At 42.8% G+C, this 18,767-nt stretch overlaps 1 protein-coding gene across 3 annotated transcripts in view; it reads left to right on the top strand.

The window, feature by feature from the left end:
• PRKCZ (protein kinase C zeta) overlaps positions 1-18,767 on the top strand; it is a 112,169-nt gene that overhangs the window by 52,718 nt on the left and 40,684 nt on the right. For all 3 annotated transcript variants that reach the window (XM_063145526.1, XM_063145525.1, XM_063145527.1), the window contains one exon: positions 13,953-14,038. In XM_063145526.1, the coding sequence (XP_063001596.1) occupies positions 13,953-14,038 (86 nt within the window). The remainder of the gene's footprint in view (positions 1-13,952; positions 14,039-18,767) is intronic.

Genomic DNA, 18,767 nt, shown 5'->3' with positions numbered 1-18,767 from the left:
GCAGCAGCCAGGCACCTCTCCATCGTGCCTGGGTCCAGCTCCAGCTGAGAGCCCCCTCCCTGCTGCTGCCAGCTGTCAACTGTCACTGCTGAACTTTGCAACTAAGATTGTAGTGCCCGAATTTCCTTTCCTTTCCTCCCTCCTCCTCCCTCCCAATCCCCTTTCCTTTTGTGTCATGTCTTTTAGATTGTAAGCCTGTGGGCAGGGACTGTCAAGAAATACTTTTGTAAGCCACTGTGAGAGCCTTTTTTGGCTGAATGGCGGCATAAAAATGCTTAAATAAATAAATAAAATAAAGTTTAGCTTTGCCACCTCGCCCCCCTGGATTCCTAAGATGGCTTGATGCGGCATATGCTGAGTCAGGCTGGCTTGCCATCTTCCACCTCATTACAAATTCGTGCAAATCCTGATTTGCAGCTGTGAATATTTGCAGGATTTGCAAAAATTCGCAGGTGCGAATATTTACAGTCATCGCAGTTTGCACAGAAAGCACAATTTGCACAAAATCGCAGGCAGAAATGGAACTATGCCTGCAGTTTCATACAAATCATGCTATTTATGCCTGTGATTTTGTGCATGTCATGATTTCTGTAAATAGTTCCTCGCCCACCCTCCGGGGTCAGGCAACTGGCAGGAGTCTGGTAAGCAGAGTGTGAACAGAATGCAGGAGAGCTCGCCCATCCCTGCTTGAGAGTGCTTCTATCCTGTTTTATTGTATGGTGAATAATTAAAATTGGTTGATTCTTTTCAGTGAAGGTACTTTTCTTTGAAGTCATTCATGTTAGTGGATTACTTCGTATGATCTCCTCTTCTCTTAACCTTTTAATACAAAACATTTAAATGTGCCATTCAAACTGATCCTTTTAAAAAAAAAAGACCTAGAAGCTCATGCTTCAAAGCAGTGTGGCAACTATAGATTGTTTCAGCCAATGGCTCCTTCATTGTCAAAATCAACCATCCTCTCAGGATTTTTTTGCTTAGCTTTCCACCTGATCTTCTCTGATCCTGTGGTTATATGGCTATGGTTATTACCATGCTGCTGATTTATCTACCCTGTTTCAGTCCTTTTTTTATTTTTAGCATCCTCGTGTCTCATCCCTTCTAGTGTTATTTTTTTCCAAGGGAAATATTAAATGTCACAACTTAGGAGACCTTTATTTTAGCTGGGAGTCACCACAGAGCAATGAAATGAAGTTGTTTGGCAAAACGTTCAGGTGCTCTGATAACTTCGTGCTCCTGCATCTGAAGTCCATTTGTTTTACTCTAATTTAACCTTGAGCATCCTATATAGAAAAACACCATCTCCTTGCTTGCTGCTGCTATAATGGTCCCCAGAGGGTTTAGTGTTTCAAACTTTCCCCCCGTTTTATAGGAAAACTAAAATTCTGTGTATTTATTTTATTTATTTATTTATTACATTTATATACCGCCCCACAGCCGAAGCTCTCTGGGCGGTTTACAACAATTAAAACTAGTAAACATTAAAAGTATACAAAAATTTAAAAAACAAAAACAGTATAAAAACAACAGTATCCATTTAAAAACACCAATTCTGGGGTCCATTAAAAACAAACTTAACGTTGTTAAATGCTGTTAAAATGCCTGGGAGAAGAGAAAAGTCTTGACCTGGCGCCGAAAAGATAACAACGTTGGCGCCAGACGAGCCTCATCGGGGAGATCATTCCACAGTCAGGGGGCCACCACTGAGAAGGCCCTCTCCCTTGTTGCCATCCTCTGAGCTTCCTTCAGAGTAGGCACTCGGAGGAGGATCTTAGATGTTGAGCGCAGTGTACGGGTAGGTTCATGTCGGGAGAGGCGTTCCATCAGGTATTGCGGTCCCAAGCCATGTAGGGCTTTATAGGTTAAGACCAGCACCTTGAATTGGGCTCGGAAACATATAGGCAGCCAATGCAAGCGGGCCAGAATCGGTGTTATATGCTCAAACCTCCCTGTTCCAGTTGACCCAACTACTCCCTGTGTAGTTGAACAGCTTGTCTTATAAAACATTCAGTTCTGGATATGTGGTTTTTACACATCTCCTCAAAAATTCCACATTGCAACGAGATTTTTTAGACCTGGTTTGCGCATAACAACCCAGAGTGCAGGTTGAGTATGGGTTTTCATTGAATCGTGGTTTGTTGTTACATGTGAAACTTGCACTATGGGTTTTTAATCACAAATAACCCAGAGTTCATAACTCAACAACAAATCATGGGATCTCTTCCTGGGTTATTTATGGTTAACAGCCCACAGTTAAACCATAGGGCAGGATTTGCATGTAACGAGAATCCACAGTTCAACAGCAATCCATGATTTAATGACAACCCATACTCAATCCATACTCGGGGTTGCTGTTACATGTGAACCAGGAGATGGGTATCTTCCAGAGCCAGGCTTGGATCTTGAGCACCTCTGTCTGAATCTAGACTGTGATTCTTTAGACCAGGACTATTCGAGTCTTTACTCGAACTGGAAGTACAATAGCCAGAAGGCCTTGCTCTGTTGACCAGAAAAAGATGAAAGGTCAGGCTCCCAGTAATTCGAGGCTTCAGATTGCTTGCCATTTGCAGGAACTGATATTGCACACTCCTGTTCCAGTTCTGGGCCGCTCACTAGGGTCAGTCCCAGCCTCGGGTTCCCAGTTCAAATCTCAAAATTTCTGACAGTATCTTTCATAACTAATTTAATCCTTCTCTGTTATGTAGAGATGAGAATGAATTCAATTTTCTTTCCCCCTTGTGACTACTAACAGGCTCATTCCTAGACTGTGTGTAAGTACCGAATAGTTGTACTGACTGAACTTGCTTTTTAAGAATAAGTGCTTTGAAGAAAATTAATTGGGGCATTATATGAAAAAGAACAGTTATGTGCATTGTGCAGGATAATGATGAGTCATTGGTGGGGTTGTTGTTGTTTTGCAACTTTGAACAAAAGCTCTACTTTCAGATCACTTCTAAACTAAAATATACTAAAGAAGAGGTAAGAATAGTTGTGTAAGAATACTTATGTATGGAAATTCTGAGAAGTTTGTGTAGAAGTTCAAATAGTACACAATCTACTAGAATTTTAAAATTGAGTCCCTATTGAGTCACAGTCACTTTACAGAGTAACATAAGTGGATTAGACCAAGGGGTCCATCTAGTCCAGAATTCTGTTCACACAGCGGCCAACCAGCTGCCCACGGGAAATCCACAGCAGAACAAGAGTACGACTGCACCCTCCCACCCATGTTCCCCAGTATCTGGTGTACATAGGCTTACTGCCTCTGCTACTAGAGGTTTGATAGAGGCTTACTGCCTGTTATACTGGAGGTACCACATCACCATCAGAACTAGTAGCCATTGATAGCTTTCTCCTCCAGTAATTTGTAAAGCCATTCAAATTGGTGGCCATCATTATGTCTTGTGGTAACGAATTCCATAGTTTAACTATGCGCTGTGTAAAGAAGTCTTTCCTTTTATTTGTCTGGAATCTCACACCAATCCTTGAGCATGGAATATGAGTGGAGTCCTGCTTGGTAACATGGCTCCTGGCCTGGACAAGATCTGAGAATAATTACGCTGGTCCGAGAACTATAGTCCAAACCGAAACACAAAATATCTCCTAACCCTTAGAAATGTCGCAACGAAAACACTGGATTAGACTTTCTGGTAATAATAACTATAATTAAAACTAAATCTTACAATAACATGTTTTATCTATGTAGTGATATATAACATGCAATCAAAAAGAATATGTTGTTGTACTGTAAAGAATCATATGTCAAACCAATCAGAGAGAATACAATATAGTTGTGTTACAAAGGCCTAACCGGGGGTGGTGTTCCAGATAATAGTCCCTCTAGGCATAGTTTTTGAACAAACCTGAATAAAAGAACAACACTGAAAATGTAGTAAATTCCAAATAAAAATGTAAAGAGAGACATTCTGAAGAATGCATCAGAATACATGAAAAGCAACAATAAAAGATACAGAGAGGGTAGGCTATTACGTTTTTTAAAAGATGTTCTGCAACTACTAAAAAAAAAGGCATATTTTGGAATATTTCAGGAATCTTGTCAGTCTCCAATTTGCTATTTAGGGCAAGGAGAGTTGCTTGAGAGAAAACAGCAGATGACCAAGAACAGAACCAAGTTAACAGATTAAAACCTTGCATTTTAGTTCATTTCACTGGGCAAGACAAGACGAAAGACCAACTGTACCATGAGAGCAGAGATAAGATTACTCAGCAGGGGAAAATAAATGTTCTGCCTCCCTAAACCCACGCACGCACGCATGAGTATTCAGTAGTAGAAAGCAAAGTTCTTACAAGATCCACCCTGTTCTGTACTTTAAACACTGTGCAGATGAAAATCCTTCTCACAGGCTTGGTTCAGACAACACGCTAAACCATGCTGCTTAACCACAAAATGGTTAAGGGAACCTTAACCATTTTGTGGTTAAGCAGCATGGTTTAGCGTGTTGTCTGAACCAGGCCAATGTGTTGGTAGGCCAACAGAGGAGGCAGTGGGTGAGGACTCCTTAGAAAGGGAGTTGGGTAGCCTAGGCGTGAACAGAGATGGCCCATAAAACCTAGCGCTGCCTGTTCCAGCCTTCCCCAACATAATGTTGTACTACAACTCCAAGAGTCTACCGCCAGCACAGCTGTTGGCCATGCTGGTTGGGGGTGATGGGAACTGTAGTCAGTTTCAAGCGGCATTTACAACCACTGAAGAATCAGGCAGGAGTTGTGTAAAATAAAGTCCTTTGTTTAATCAGGCATGCTTCTAACTGTCCCTCTGTCTCTATACTGTTGATGCTGAGTCACTTCCTAGTAGGACAAATAAAAGGGCCGCCAATTTAGATGGCTTTAAAGGGGGGTTGGATAAATTCCTGGAGGAGACGGCTCTCAATGGCTACTAGGCCTGATGGTTATTTTATTTATTTATTTATCATACTTCTACCCCGCTCCTCAGCCAAAAAAGGCTCTCAGAGCGGCTTACACTTAGGAAAAAAGACAGTCCCTGCCCTCAGGCTTACAATCTAATAAAGACATGACACACAAGGAAAAGGAGTCAAGGAGGGAGGGAGGGAGGAGAGAGAAAGAAAGAGAGAGAGAGAGAGAGAGTCCAGCAGGAGCAGGCCCCGATGTTACTTCTGCCTGCTCCTGTCCCCTCGGTCCTTCTTCTTCCCCACAGGGCCAAGATGGCAGTTTGCCCTGGGGGGGGGGAAGAGTCCAGCAGGAGCAGGCCCCGATGTTACTTCTGCCTGCTCCTGTCCCCTCGGTCCTTCTTCTTCCCCACAGGGCCAAGATGGCAGTTTGCCCTGGGGGGGGGGAAGAGTCCAGCAGGAGCAGGCCCCGATGTTACTATGTGCTACCTCCAGTATCTGAGGCAGTAAGCTTGTGTGCACAAGTTGCTGGGGAGAGTGGGTGGGAGGCTGCTGTTGCACCATGTCCTGCTTTGTTGATTCGTGGTCGACAGCTAGTTGGCCACTGTGTGAACAGAGTGCTGGACTAGATGGCCCCTTGATCTGATACAGCAGGGCTCTCCTTAGGTTCTTATATTTTGTTCTCCCAAGTCTTCCCCCTGTCCCCCCACCCAAGTTATTCTTCCTGCTTGCTACCACAGCTCTCCTATCTAGTTCCAGATACATTGATACACAGTCCAAGATATCTGGAGGGTTCCAGGCTGAGGAGGTCTGGCGTTGGCGTTGCAAGCAGATACCTCTCCCAATCCAGCACCCTGAGATCTGGTGATGCCAAGGGTTAAATAATCTTTCTGAAAAGTTGCAGCCTTTTATATTCCATACTTCCTGAAGCATCCAACTGGAAACCTTAATATGTGTTCTCGGTCCAATTGCTTCAAAACACTTTGCAAACATTTTTTCAGTAATTCTTACAACTCTGTAAGGTAGACCAGTATTCGTTCCCCCGTTGCAAACGGGGGCTAATACTGAGACAGTAGTTTTCTGTAGCCTACCCAAAATTAATGGCTGAGCCACAGTTTTATAGTTAATCATATTATTACATTATATTATGACAACATCAAAAATACCATACACTGAAGATTGCTGGCATTTTTAGTCCTATAGTTTTTCATGGAATTGAAAAGATTCTGTATAATTCTGCATTTTGCTTCAAGCAGCGGGCTGATGTCTTTATTTGAATTAGCAATCTCTCTTAACCAGCAGCGGAATTCTATCAACTCATTTTAAACTCTTGAGTTGGAAAATATTTGTTCTTAAGAATCTCTACCTCAAGGTATTATTGTTATGAATAGTAATGTTTCTGCTGTGAATTGTATCATCTGAGCTGTTGGGAGAAAAATCATGGAAATCCTCGATGGCATTGATATAGGCATTTTAGAGGTGGCTTCTTCTCTCTTAAATGCATTGGGTTTAAATAAAAGGTAACATGCCTGAAACTTTCAGTGTTCGACATAATTACTAATTAAACATATATTTCTAAGATGTTTTAAGGACTTTTAAGTTGTGTGCTGTGCATGCGAAGACTTTATTCCCAGTACTGAATGGCTAGGTGGTGCAATAGATACTAGCCATGTTAGCAAAAATGATAAGTCAAATTATTGGAGAATCCTGGCTTATTGTTCATGGAAGCATGCTGGTACATGCAGCCTGATCACTCCTGCCTGGTTTCTCCTACCAACGGGAGCAGTTCCACAAAAAGAAAAAAGCTCAGTGTTACTTATTTATTTATTTATTTATTTAAGGATTTTTATGCCGCCATTCAGCCAAAAAAGGCTCTCACGGCGGCTTACAAAAGTATTTCTTGACAGTCCCTGCCCACAGGCTTACAATCTAAAAGACATGACACAAAAGGAAAGGGGATTGGGAGGGAGGAGGAGGAGGGGGAAAAGGAAAGCAAATTCAGGCACTACAATCTTAGTTGGAAAGTTCAGCAGTTACAGTTGACAGCAGGAGGGAGGGGGCTCTCAGCTGGAGCTGGACCCCGGCACGGTGGAGAGGTGCCTGGCTGCTGCTTCCTCCCTCACTGGTGGCCTCTGCAAGACAGTTGGTAGCAGGAGGGAGGGGGCTCTCAGCTGGAGCTGGACCCAGGCACGGTGGAGAGGTGCCTGGCTGCTGCTTCCTCCCTCACTGGTGGCCTCTCCAGAGACAGTTGACAGCAGGAGGGAGGGGGCTCTCAGCTGGAGCTGGATCCAGGCACGGTGGAGAGGTGCCTGGCTGCTGCTTCCTCCCTCACTGGTGGCCTCTGCAGAGACAGTTGGTAGCAGGAGGGAGGGGGCTCTCAGCTGGAGCTGGACCCCGGCACGGTGGAGAGGTGCCTGGCTGCTGCTTCCTCCCTCACTGGTGGCCTCTGCACTGACAGTTGATAGCAGGAGGGAGGGGGCTCTGAGCTGGAAAGTCGTGTACGAATGAATCAATGTAGTACTTGGGAAGTGATCAAGTGGGATCTCTAACAAAACGTTGCAGTGCATCCCAATTTCCTAAGAGGAGTGCTCTTATTCAATATGGAGCCTTAAACTGCTGTTTCTGTTTGGGTTTGGATGTCACGATAACCCATGATGGGTTAAATAGAATCATAGAATAGCAGAATTGGAAGGGGCCTACAAGGCCATCGAGTCCAACCCCCTGCTCAATGCAGGAATCCACCCTAAAGCATCCCCGACAGATGCTTGTCCAGCTGCCTCTTGAAGGCCTCTAGTGTGGGAGAGCCCACAACCTCCCTAGGTAACTGATTCCATTGTTGCACTGCTCTAACAGTCAGGAAGTTTTTCCTGATGTCCAGCTGGAATCTGGCTTCCTTTAACTTGAGTCCATTATTCCGCGTCCTGCACTCTGGGAGGATCGAGAAGAGATCCTGGCCCTCCTCTGTGTGACAACCTTTTAAGTATTTGAAGAGTGCTCTCATGTCTCCCCTCAATCTTCTCTTCTCCAGGCTAAACATGCCCCGTTCTTTCAGTCTCTCTTCATAGGGCTTTGTTTCCAGACCCCTGATCATCCTGGTTGCCCTCCTCTGAACCCCCTCCAGCTTGTCTGCATCCTTCTTGAATTGTGGAGCCCAGAACTGGACACAATACTCAAGATGAGGCCTAACCAGGGCCGAATAGAGGGGAACCAGTACTTCATGTGATTTGGAAGCTATACTTCTATTTAATGCAGCCCAAAATAGAATTTACTTTTTTTGCAGCCACATCACACTGTTGGCTTGTATTCAGCTTGTGATCTACAACAGTTCCAAGATCCTTCTCGCTTGTAGTATTGCTGAGCTAAGTATCCCCCATCTTGTAACTTTGCCTTTGGTTTCTTTTTCCTAAGTGTAGAACTTGGCATTTATCCGTATTAAATTTCATTCTGTGGTTTTCAGCCCAGCATTCCAGCCTATCAAGATCACTTCTGTCTTCCAGGGTATTAGCTATCCCACCCAATTTTGTGTCATCTACAGATTTGATAAGCATTCCCTGCACCTCCTCATCCAAGTCAATAATAAAAATGTTGAAGAGCACTGGGCCCACCACTGAGCCCTGTGATACTCTGCTCGTTACCTTCCCCCTACTTGAGAAGGTACCGTTGATAAGCACTCTTCAAGCCCGATTCCATAGCCAACTGTGAATTCACCTAATAGTTGTTCCATCTAGCCCACTTTTAACTAGTTTGCTGATCAGAATGTCATGTGGTACTTTGTCAAAAGCTGTGTTCCCGTAACATGGTATTGAGGTTTGTCTCTGGCTTGAAGGAATATCCTCTACATCTCACACCCCATTCCAGACCTCTGTGCAAAACATACTTCATCTTAAGGGCAGTTCCAGGTACACAGAGGATACATATGCCTAGTCTTGAAGTAAACAGGTAATGATGCCTGCAGGCAGGTGAACTCCATGTGTATGTTGGAGCTCTGCTTCCCTGCCAGACACTGCTGGAAAATATCCTTTTAGGGATTTGGGCGGGGGAGGAAAATGTGCACAAGAAATCTTGGCAAGGAGGTGATGTATTATTAACATCATATTCCACTAGAGATTTTCAGAGCAATAAACCATGAAAAGGCACTCCTAAAAATGGTCCTAAGAGCTACTGAGCATGCAAATGAAGTTGGAGTTTGTGTTCTGTTTGTATTTTAATACAAGTCACCTATTTTGATTGCAATTTTAATTTCAGGAATTGGGTTTCCAGGTAGTGCTGGAACTATGTGTGTGTCATATAGTTTCTTCTTAAATGTATTATTTCAGTCCCTGAATGTGTTTAGGGCATCCGGTTGTCATAGAAACAGTTACATTTTCTTATGAGTATTCTAATAATAGACACCGAAATAAAAGCTCACCTCAAGATTCATTTGTTTCGGTAATGTTGTGGTGGTGCTGCATCAGGGTCAGTAATAGACAGGAAGAGTGCCAATAAATTGAGACTCAATCCCAACAAGATTAAGATACCATTGGTTGGCGGTTTGTCTGACTAGGAAACTGGTGATCAGCGCTCTCACCTGAATCGTCAGGTCTGCGGTGTCTGGGTGTGTGAATTGATCCAGTTCTGTCACTGTCCAAGTGACGTACATGACACATTGCATTTTTCACCAGCTTGGTGTGCCAGCTGCAACCTGACCTGAACACAGAGGAGATACTCATGGTTATCCATACGCTAGTAATCTCAAAACTAGATTATTGCAAGACTAGATTGCAGCGCACGGGACTGCCTTTGAAGAGTTCTCAGAAGCTGCTTAATTACTAGCTGGAACCAGCCATCTTGCCAGCTTTCAGAAACCTATACTGACTCTTGGTCAGTTCAAATTCAAGCCAAATTCAAATTGTTGGGTCCAGACTTCAGTCATCCCGTATTTCTTTGATTGTAAGATGCCATTGATTGTAAGACGCACACTAATTTCAGCACCACCAACAGAAAAAAAGCTTTGATTCTAACAATAATAATCGCACCCGCGATTCTAAGACGCACCCTGTTTTTAGAGATGTTTATATGGGGGGAAAAGTGCGTCTTAGAATCGAAGAAATACGGTACTTATAGTAGACCCTTTGAAAGCAATGGGACTTAAGTTAATCATAACTAACTTAAACCCCATTGATTTCAATAGGTCTACTGTAAGTATGACTGAAGTCTGGACCCAAAGTACAGATACTTACCTTTAAAGCTGTAAACAACTTTGGATCTGGGAATCTAAAGGAACACTTCCTTCCATAGGAAGCCATTATAATCATCTTAGAAGATCCTCCTCCATGTTCTCCACCCTTCTCATTAGGTGGATGGATTTATTTTATTTACTAAATTTTACCCAGCACTTTCAGCGTCACAATGTTCCTGAGGCGGCTTACAATTAAAATAAATATACAGCGTAAGCTAAAGCACACAGCGAATTAAAACAACAGCAATTTTCCAACAAATAAAAACCATAGGAGCACAACAGAAGAACAGCACTATTCCCACAAGTTAAAAGGCACCAGAAAATAATAACGATCTTTTGGTGCTGAAATGGCATTAAAAGAGCAGTATGACAATGGAACCAGTTACCTAGGGAGGTTGAGGGCTCTCCCACACTAGAAGCCTTCAAGAAGCAGCTGGACAACCATCTGTCAGGGATGCTTTAGGGAGGATTCCTGCATTGAGCAGGGGGTTGGACTCGATGGCCATGTAGGCCGCTTCCAACTCTGCTATTCTATGATTCTATGATTCTATGACTCTAAAGCAGGCAACAGGCAAAGCTTCCCTAGGGAAGAGCATTCCAAAGAGAGGGGTTCACCATAAAAAGTATCTCTCTCAGGTTGCCACCATTGCACCACAAAACCCACAAATCCATTGGCCATGTAGAAATTGTCTCCACCATTTAAAGCAGTACTTTGTATCCAGAGCCATGTTAGGATTGTGGGGCAAGTTTCCAAAACGAAAAGAAATTACACGTGCCCATTATTTGGTTACTTCTAAGTAAATATTTCTTGGTCCATTCATTCTCTGTTGATTGTGTGGTTTAACTCCACTTTTTACTCATCTTCCTTCAGAGGGGAGAGATTGGTTCCAAATTAGCTGCATCCTAATTTATGCTGTTTTACAGCCAAGTGTGAGTAAATTTGTTCAAAAAACACAATTAGAGTTTTCACATTAGGAATGTTATAGCTCTTCCATTAGTGGTGAAAATAGCCTTGGTGTGCATACTTTCAAAACAGAGCATAAGAAACCCAGGAATGCTTTTCTGTTCTTCAAATTGTCTCATTTCATCAGTTTTGCTGGAGTGGGTCTGATCCTAAATAAGTTGTCAGCACAAATCTCATCTCAGAGGTTATGGTTCATTCTGTCAAGATGCTGTGAAGGCTGGCCAACGTATAGGCAGAACAATATGTAGCATACTCAAAGAAAATCCAAAGACTGCATCCAATATTTCTTAAAAATCTGGAGTTGATTTGAGTCAATTAGTTTTGATAACACTGGATAAAAGTTTGCAAAATACGTAAAAGGAGAATTCAGAAATCATGTGTGATGTGCAGATCTTAGAACCCAGACCAGCTCCTACACTTCTTTCAAGCATCTCCCATCAATGTGGTCTACTCAGGAGAACTTTGTGTTTTAAAAAAGTAGGGAGTACAATTAATGAATTGCGCTAATGCAATGTTCTGCTTCCAAGATGAATCAATAGCAATTACTTTGTACATTTAATTTTCCTCTCACCTCAGCTTCTTTCTGCAAAATTCTAAACTATTTATTCTAGAAAGCTGTTCAGGGTAAGAATCAAAGGTTGGCATTCTCGGGCACCTGCCAAGGACCCACTGACTATTTATTTATTTATTTTATAACATTTATATGCTGCCCCATAGCGGAAGCACTCTGGGCGATTTACAAAAATTAAAAACAGTGAACATTAAAAACAAATATATAAAATTTTAAACCATCAAAAGCATAAAAAAAAACAATATCCTTTTAAAAGATAGGGAAGGAAACATTTTGAAAGTCTTACACTTTTAATTCAAGGGGAGAATTGGAGGTTGAAGCAACGGGCCCGCTGCGTCTAGCATCCCAATTTCAATTCTTTTTATATTGTATATATTATATTTTATATTGTGCTTTTTATATTGTATTTTGTATTCGTGTTTTTAAATTGTTGGTTGTTTTTATGCTCTTCATGGTTTTAATTTTTGTGAACCGCCCAGAGAGCTTCAGCTACTGGGTGGAATAAAAATGCAATAAATAAATAAATAAATTTGGGTTAGACAAGATGGTATCGAAAAGCTCTCAAATAAAGGCTTAATGAAAAATTATATGAAACCAGATCTGTCCCACATTGATTAATGAGAGGTAGAGCGTCCACAAAGCAGTCATGAGAATCATGTTTGCACAACCAGTGACCAAGACAAAAGCTGAGATTGCCAAGTCAGCCAAAGCAAAGCCATCCAGGATGCCATCCAGACCAATCCAAGAACCAAATGAGAGTTGGAGCATAGCTTAAAGAATCCAAGTTTATCTTCCCTTTGGAATATCGCTTGACATTCTCCAAGTAGAGTTTGGAAGGCTGGAGTCCTTGTTCTCCAATAAGCGCCTTGTTTTGATAGTAAGCAACCCAAAAAGCTACAAAGTAAATGAAGGCGGTGGTGCGCCAGCCAGAAAGTGCCCGAGTGTAGGGTGGGCGCCGGAGGACCGCGCGGCTCTCTTGAATCGCGACAAGAGCCCCCTCAGCCTGCTTCTCCTCTTCACCATTACCATTTGCTTGTTCACCCATCTCTTGCTCTGTCCCAAAGGGATGTGAGCAAACCAGCAAGTAAAACAGCAACAGAAGTGAGAAGGAGTAGCTGCCACTGCCACCTTCTCACTGGCTCTCTGTTTGACAAGCAAGGAGGTAGTAGTAAGGAGGAGGAGGAGGAACTGACGATGATAATGGTGTCTTACACCAAAGGGGGCAGTGAGAATGTCTTACTCAAGGTTCCCCCCAAACCTGGGGCCACTAATAGGGAATGGTTGGGCTAGTGCCTTGATCCTTGCCCTCCTACTATGGACTTCTATGGAATCTTATTGCTCTAGCTGCCATTCCTTCTACACCACTTTACCGGTTGGTTGTCCATTGGGAGGGCAGGCATCGCTCCTGATGCCACATTTTTGCCCTTGAGTCTCCAGTTGCTCGTCTACTCGCAAACCTCCTGTGTGAGAGGCAGTGTAGGCCATTGGGTACTCCACTCTGATCTGAATGGCCTTGGGCAAATCCTTACCTGTCAGATTTAGTTCCCTCTCTGTAAAACGTGAGCAATAGCGACTTGCATCACAATTGTTGTGAGTCTAAGTTGTGACTATCAATTCAACGCCATCCAAGAAGGCCCAGGTGATGTGAAAACCTTAATTAATCTCCCTATCTCTGGGTGCCATCAGTGTTCTTAAGTCTCCTATGCCCTAATTCTGTATTTTAAAAGTGTCTGACACAGAGTAGTTTTATTTTCTTGATACAACAGCACATAATGTATTGAAAAACACACTTGAATTCTTTCCTCTTTCAAACACACACTCACACTCACACACACCCTGCTGACATCACCTTCCAGGATGGAGAAAATGAGAATGGGATCCATAACTGTGCAAAAGATTTGTATTGTTTGCTATGCTGCCTGTATCATCCTTTCGAGCTAACTTGCATCTTTGTTATTTGCATGCATAGCTGGCACAGCAAGGCTAGCACGATGGGGATTAGAGAGGAATGCTGTTTCTTTAACCCAGTTATCTCCCTCCATCTCACCTGAGCTTGAAGCAGCAAGCAGTCACAGAACTGTAACAAGATTATAATCATGTGAGGGGGGGGAAAGGGTGGGGGGGAGAGATGGAGGAATGGGAGAGGCAGTGTGTGTTTGTGGGGAGGGGAGCGTATCCTTCAGATGCGTTTTGACGGCAGATTGTGTTACCCGTGATATTCAGCTGTGCGTGGATGTTCAGGAAAGCAAGATTAAGACGCATCTTGCTCAATGTAGAGTGTGTGTGGCATTACTATGCTACTGCTTTACACCTTTTTAATTTCCGTCTTAGAATCAATCTACCGACGAGGAGCCAGAAGATGGAGGAAGCTGTACAGAGTGAATGGGCATCTGTTTCAAGCCAAACGCTTTAACAGAGTGAGTACTGTTGCTAAAAAAAAATTGCCCAAGGAGGGGTGTGTACCTTGCATATATCTGTGTGTGGTGTTGGTGTTGGGGGGATTATTAGCCTCTTTTTCTTGTGGCCGCTTTTCCTGGGGAAGAAAAAGCAAACAGATTTGGATAATCTCAAGTCAGTTTATGCAGTATTATTGAATAAAGAGCCTTCTAAATTATTCATTGTGGGGACGGTAATATAGGATTCATTTCTCGTCAAATGCGTTTGAAAACTTGCTGTGTGTGTGTGTGTGTATGTGTGTTTAGATAAATATTTTTCACGCTGCCTTTCCAGCCAGTCTATAATGATGGGAATACTCCCCCCACCAAGCACAGTTATTGTCTTTCACTGCTTCCTTTTTCCTATTGTATCTCTGGATTAGCGTTAAGATGCTTAGAATTCTCTTAAAATGCACAGGAGCTAAATAGATATGACCTAATTAACTACACCATAAATATTTTTATCTTCCGAGCTGCAAGCTCTACCGCATGTGCTAAAGACACAGCTGTGTTAAGGATCTGACTTCATCTATAAAGCAAAGGAACCCAGAGACCCCTCCTTCTTTAACCCAGTGCATTATGCTGCAGCATGATATTCACTGGGTAACACATTATTCTGAAGTTTCATACATTTTTTAAAAATATTAGAGTGTTGGTTTAAATATCAGGATGATCTGACCATAGCTGCTTAATGGGAAAAGAGGAGGCGGGTTTAATGAATATATATTATTATCTCTAGTGTACGAGTCGTCTCAATGTCTCATCAGTTGTATGGTTTCAGATCAAAATTAGATTTTTGATTGCAAGCCACGTTTTTAATCTCATGCACTGTGAACAAAATCTTTCTTGATTATGGTCTTGATATACAAGTGGCATGATTCATAGATTACCGTGGGACTGTCATATGTTAATGCACCCTAATTTAAATGTTACATTTTTTTAGGGAGCAATTAAACCACAATTTTGAGATCAACAATACTTGATGTATTTCGTGAAGCAAAAATCTAGACCGGAATGATGCGCAAAGTTTTTTCAAGCTTATGAATAATAACGGCATTCACTGGTGGTAAATGGGGGCTTGGTTAAATATAGTCATGTAAAAGGCAAATGTCTCTGACTGTACTATTGTGAAGAATATTTATTGGAATTGGTATCCCATGTTTTCTCCTTGGCTCAGGAGGGCTTAAGTTTTTAAAAGCGATTTTGGCGTCATGCAAATGTCCCATTCACCCTCTTCAAATCCCCTATTCTGCCTCACTGTAAACCTCAGGAAAGTTTCTTTTCAAGTTCAGAGACATTTAAAACAGTTTTTGTTACTTATATAGCTGGGATAAAACCAGCAACAACACTGTGCAATGAATTTTACATGCCAAAGGGCACTGGGCTTGTATTGGTCAAGGCAAACAGCTTTCCTTCGTGAAGGGGCTTTCAAAAGCAGATTGTGATATAAGCAGGGATCGTAAATTAAAAGAAAGAAAAACTGACATCGTATACATGCCAAACATTGGATATGCCTAAAGTAGCATCCCAACCCTTATTTTTCATGTGGTGCTATGAGAATTTTTAATTGAAAAGTTACTTAGAAATTTAATAACATTTTATATCCCAAACGCTAACCAAATACCTTTTCTTAATTACTTTATTTGTGCAGATCTCCCCAGTATACAAAAAATAGTGCCTCAGGAATATGAAAAAGACTGTTTTAAGTAAAAGTGCACATCTCAAACTGAAAAGCAAAATTCTTGCTTAAAATTTAAACGCCCTGTATGACCTATACTGTGCAATATGGAACAGACAGCAGGTTTCATTTGTGTAATGAGTAGAAACTTAGGACTTACTCAAAATTTACCCAAATTACAGCAAGAATTCTTTTATCCAAAGTAAATGCTTAGCATGTTAAAATTGTGTTGGATGACCCTGTGTTTGTTCATTATAGTAAATCATGATAGAGCTGCAGTTCATGATTTGATTCCAAGACCTGCCACATGAGCAAATCTGCATAAAATAAGCCAGCTTTACAAAACAGGGTATTATAACTACATTACAGACAGACAGGGCCAGTACTAGAAGTTTTAAGGTCAGCATATGGTTAGGAAGACCCGCATCTGTAATGCAGTCTAGTTTTGTTAGGCCTAAGAGGTGTATCTTCAAAACAACTTCCCACGTGAACGCTTAAAACAAGAGTTTAGCAAGTGGGAAAAAGCAAGCATCTCTTCGGCACACAGCGAAATCCACTTTGCAGAGCATACAACCCGCTGAGGTCCCACTTTGGGGTTCATCAGACAAGTGTTTTATCGCACGCTCACTACTGCCCACTCACGGTTTTTCACATGGCTGTTAGATGCTGCCACACACGCCTCCCACTCCTTCTTGCTTTTTTCCGTTACAAAATGGACCCCTTTTAATCCAACTTTTTAAAACAAACAAACAAACAGAATATGCCACCATTTCCTGCTGTGTGCAGGAAGAGCGGCATGATAAAAACAGCCCCTGAATGGGCCATGTGTTCTTTGTTTACTTCCTCTTTCTTCTTCAGGAAGAAAGAGGAAGTAATGTGGGACAGGAGCAGGGGCAGAAAAGCAGCAGTAGGGAACCACAATCCCCCCCTTCTGATGATACTGACTATCTCTTATGAAAGGATGTTCATGAGCTGAAGACTCTGTGTGTGTGCATGCGTGCATACTGCTGAATGAGAGCACCCAATACCCTAAAAAAAAAACACCTCCACCCCCAATTGCATTCAGGCCATTTTGCCACACTGGCTTCTTCTTGAAAAAGAACCATGTGGATGTATCTCCATGTTGCAAGCTGTTTGTGTGAATCAGCTCTGCACAAAGCGGGGGCAATTTCAGTTTGCAGTGGTGCGGATGAAACGGCCCAAGCCTCATGGAGAGCTGCTTTCACACAAACGGCTTGCTACATAAGGTTGCTCCCACACAGCTCCATTTCAAGTGGCCACCCACATGGCAAGTTGAATGTGTGGATTGGGCCATAGTAACTTCTAAGAAGGCATAAAACTATCTTCAGTGATACTCAGTCAGGCGCTTCTGTTCCCATGATTACCGCTGTGGCCTGAAAATTAGGGTTGATTCTTCGGCGTTGTATGTATTTTGCAAAGAGTCAAAAACACTTTTTATACTGGGTAGCTTAGTTACAATTTTACAATGCCCTCAATTACATATAATTTTCTCTTCTGCTGTAAGTGTCAGTTGGCCTTCATTCTCATCCCAGGGAGTTCTAAAATAATGAAATTTACTTTATTGTGAACCCACACAGAAGAGTGAAAGCCCCCAAAACTCTTGACAACCCACCCTTCATTTCAGTAGGCTTCTTACCGGAGCAAGGCTCATTGCTCGGTGATTATAGCACAGTCTTTGACATTTCCACTTAAGAGTGCTATTATTGGGTCATCTTATGTACTCTGTCATTTTATAAGCCAATCATTTTGCCTTGTGAATATATTAATTTTGGTTGGGGAGGGACGGGGCAGTGCTCGGATTACGGGAGAGCCAAAGGGGTCTTGGCCCTTTTTTCTGACATCCCTTTAGCTACTGTTTTAGAAGGCTGTTGGGGACATGATTTGGCTAAAATTGGCTGGGGGGAAGGCAGGGTAGTTTTGGATTTCATGAAGGGCCACTCAACTCTGCCCCTGTAATTTGAGCACTGATTATGGGTGGGCTTGTACATCAAAATTCTTAATGCAAAGACAGTTAAAGATGCGCACAACGAAGAAGTATGACCCACAGTTTTTAAAAGTAGCTGAAAAATCGAGCTGGATTTATAAGGGTGACCTTGCAGGCAAAATCAAGTTGAGTTCAGTGGAGACTCAACCTGACTTAGACGACTACTGCGTTTCAGCTTGAATTATGGTGCAAAGTTAAGTATTGACTCTTTGCTTTAATTCCATTCTAGAGAAAGCAACATATGATAAGTGCAAAAATATTTTAGATCTCATGCTGAAAACATCTATCTAACTATAGATATAAAACGCTTAGGTATGTTTCCGTAAAGGCCTCAGCTGATACAGGTTGTTAAGCAACAGTAACAATGTGTAACGTCAGCAGATACAGGTTGCTAAACCCCTCGCCCGACTCTTCCGGGCTTTCCAAGGTAATCCTACCCCTCCTTTCTGCCTCTTCACTCCCCCCCCCCCACGAAGGGGGCAGTGCCACGATCCGGAGCATGAGTGAGGCACGGCCGGGCAACAGTAACAACGTGTAACGTCAACTGATACAGGTTGCTAAACCCCTCGCCCGACTCCTCCGGGCTTTCCAAGGTAATCCTACCCCCCTTTCTGCCTCTTCACTCCCCCCCCCACGAAGGGGGCAACGCCATGGTCCGGAGCATGAGCGAGGCACGGCCGGGGCCCTTGGTGGCTGGGTGGGAGGCCGGGTGGGAGGCCGCTCGCCTGCTGCAAGCCGAGGCCCTGGCCTAATCTCATACGAGCTGGGCGGGCAGCCCAAGGCTGACAGGAACCCCGGGGAGAGGGGGACACCTGCTCCCCCTCCCCCCAACCTCCCTGCCCCCCCCGGTCTGCCAGACAGCACTGTATTGGCGGCCTCCAAGCAGCCCCCACCCCCGCAATGATATTTAATTAATAAACATTAAGATATGCTACAACGGCATATGTTACGCCGGGTACAGCTAGTTGAAAATAATTTTTCAAAGCAGTAAAACTAATGATGGGAATATTTGCAGGGTTTTTTAAAAA

This window comes from Elgaria multicarinata, chromosome 20, assembly GCF_023053635.1.
Source record: "Elgaria multicarinata webbii isolate HBS135686 ecotype San Diego chromosome 20, rElgMul1.1.pri, whole genome shotgun sequence".
Taxonomy (NCBI): domain Eukaryota; kingdom Metazoa; phylum Chordata; class Lepidosauria; order Squamata; family Anguidae; genus Elgaria; species Elgaria multicarinata.
The sequence above is the reverse complement of the archived record's forward strand: the minus strand, read 5'-3'. Positions and strand labels throughout refer to the sequence as shown.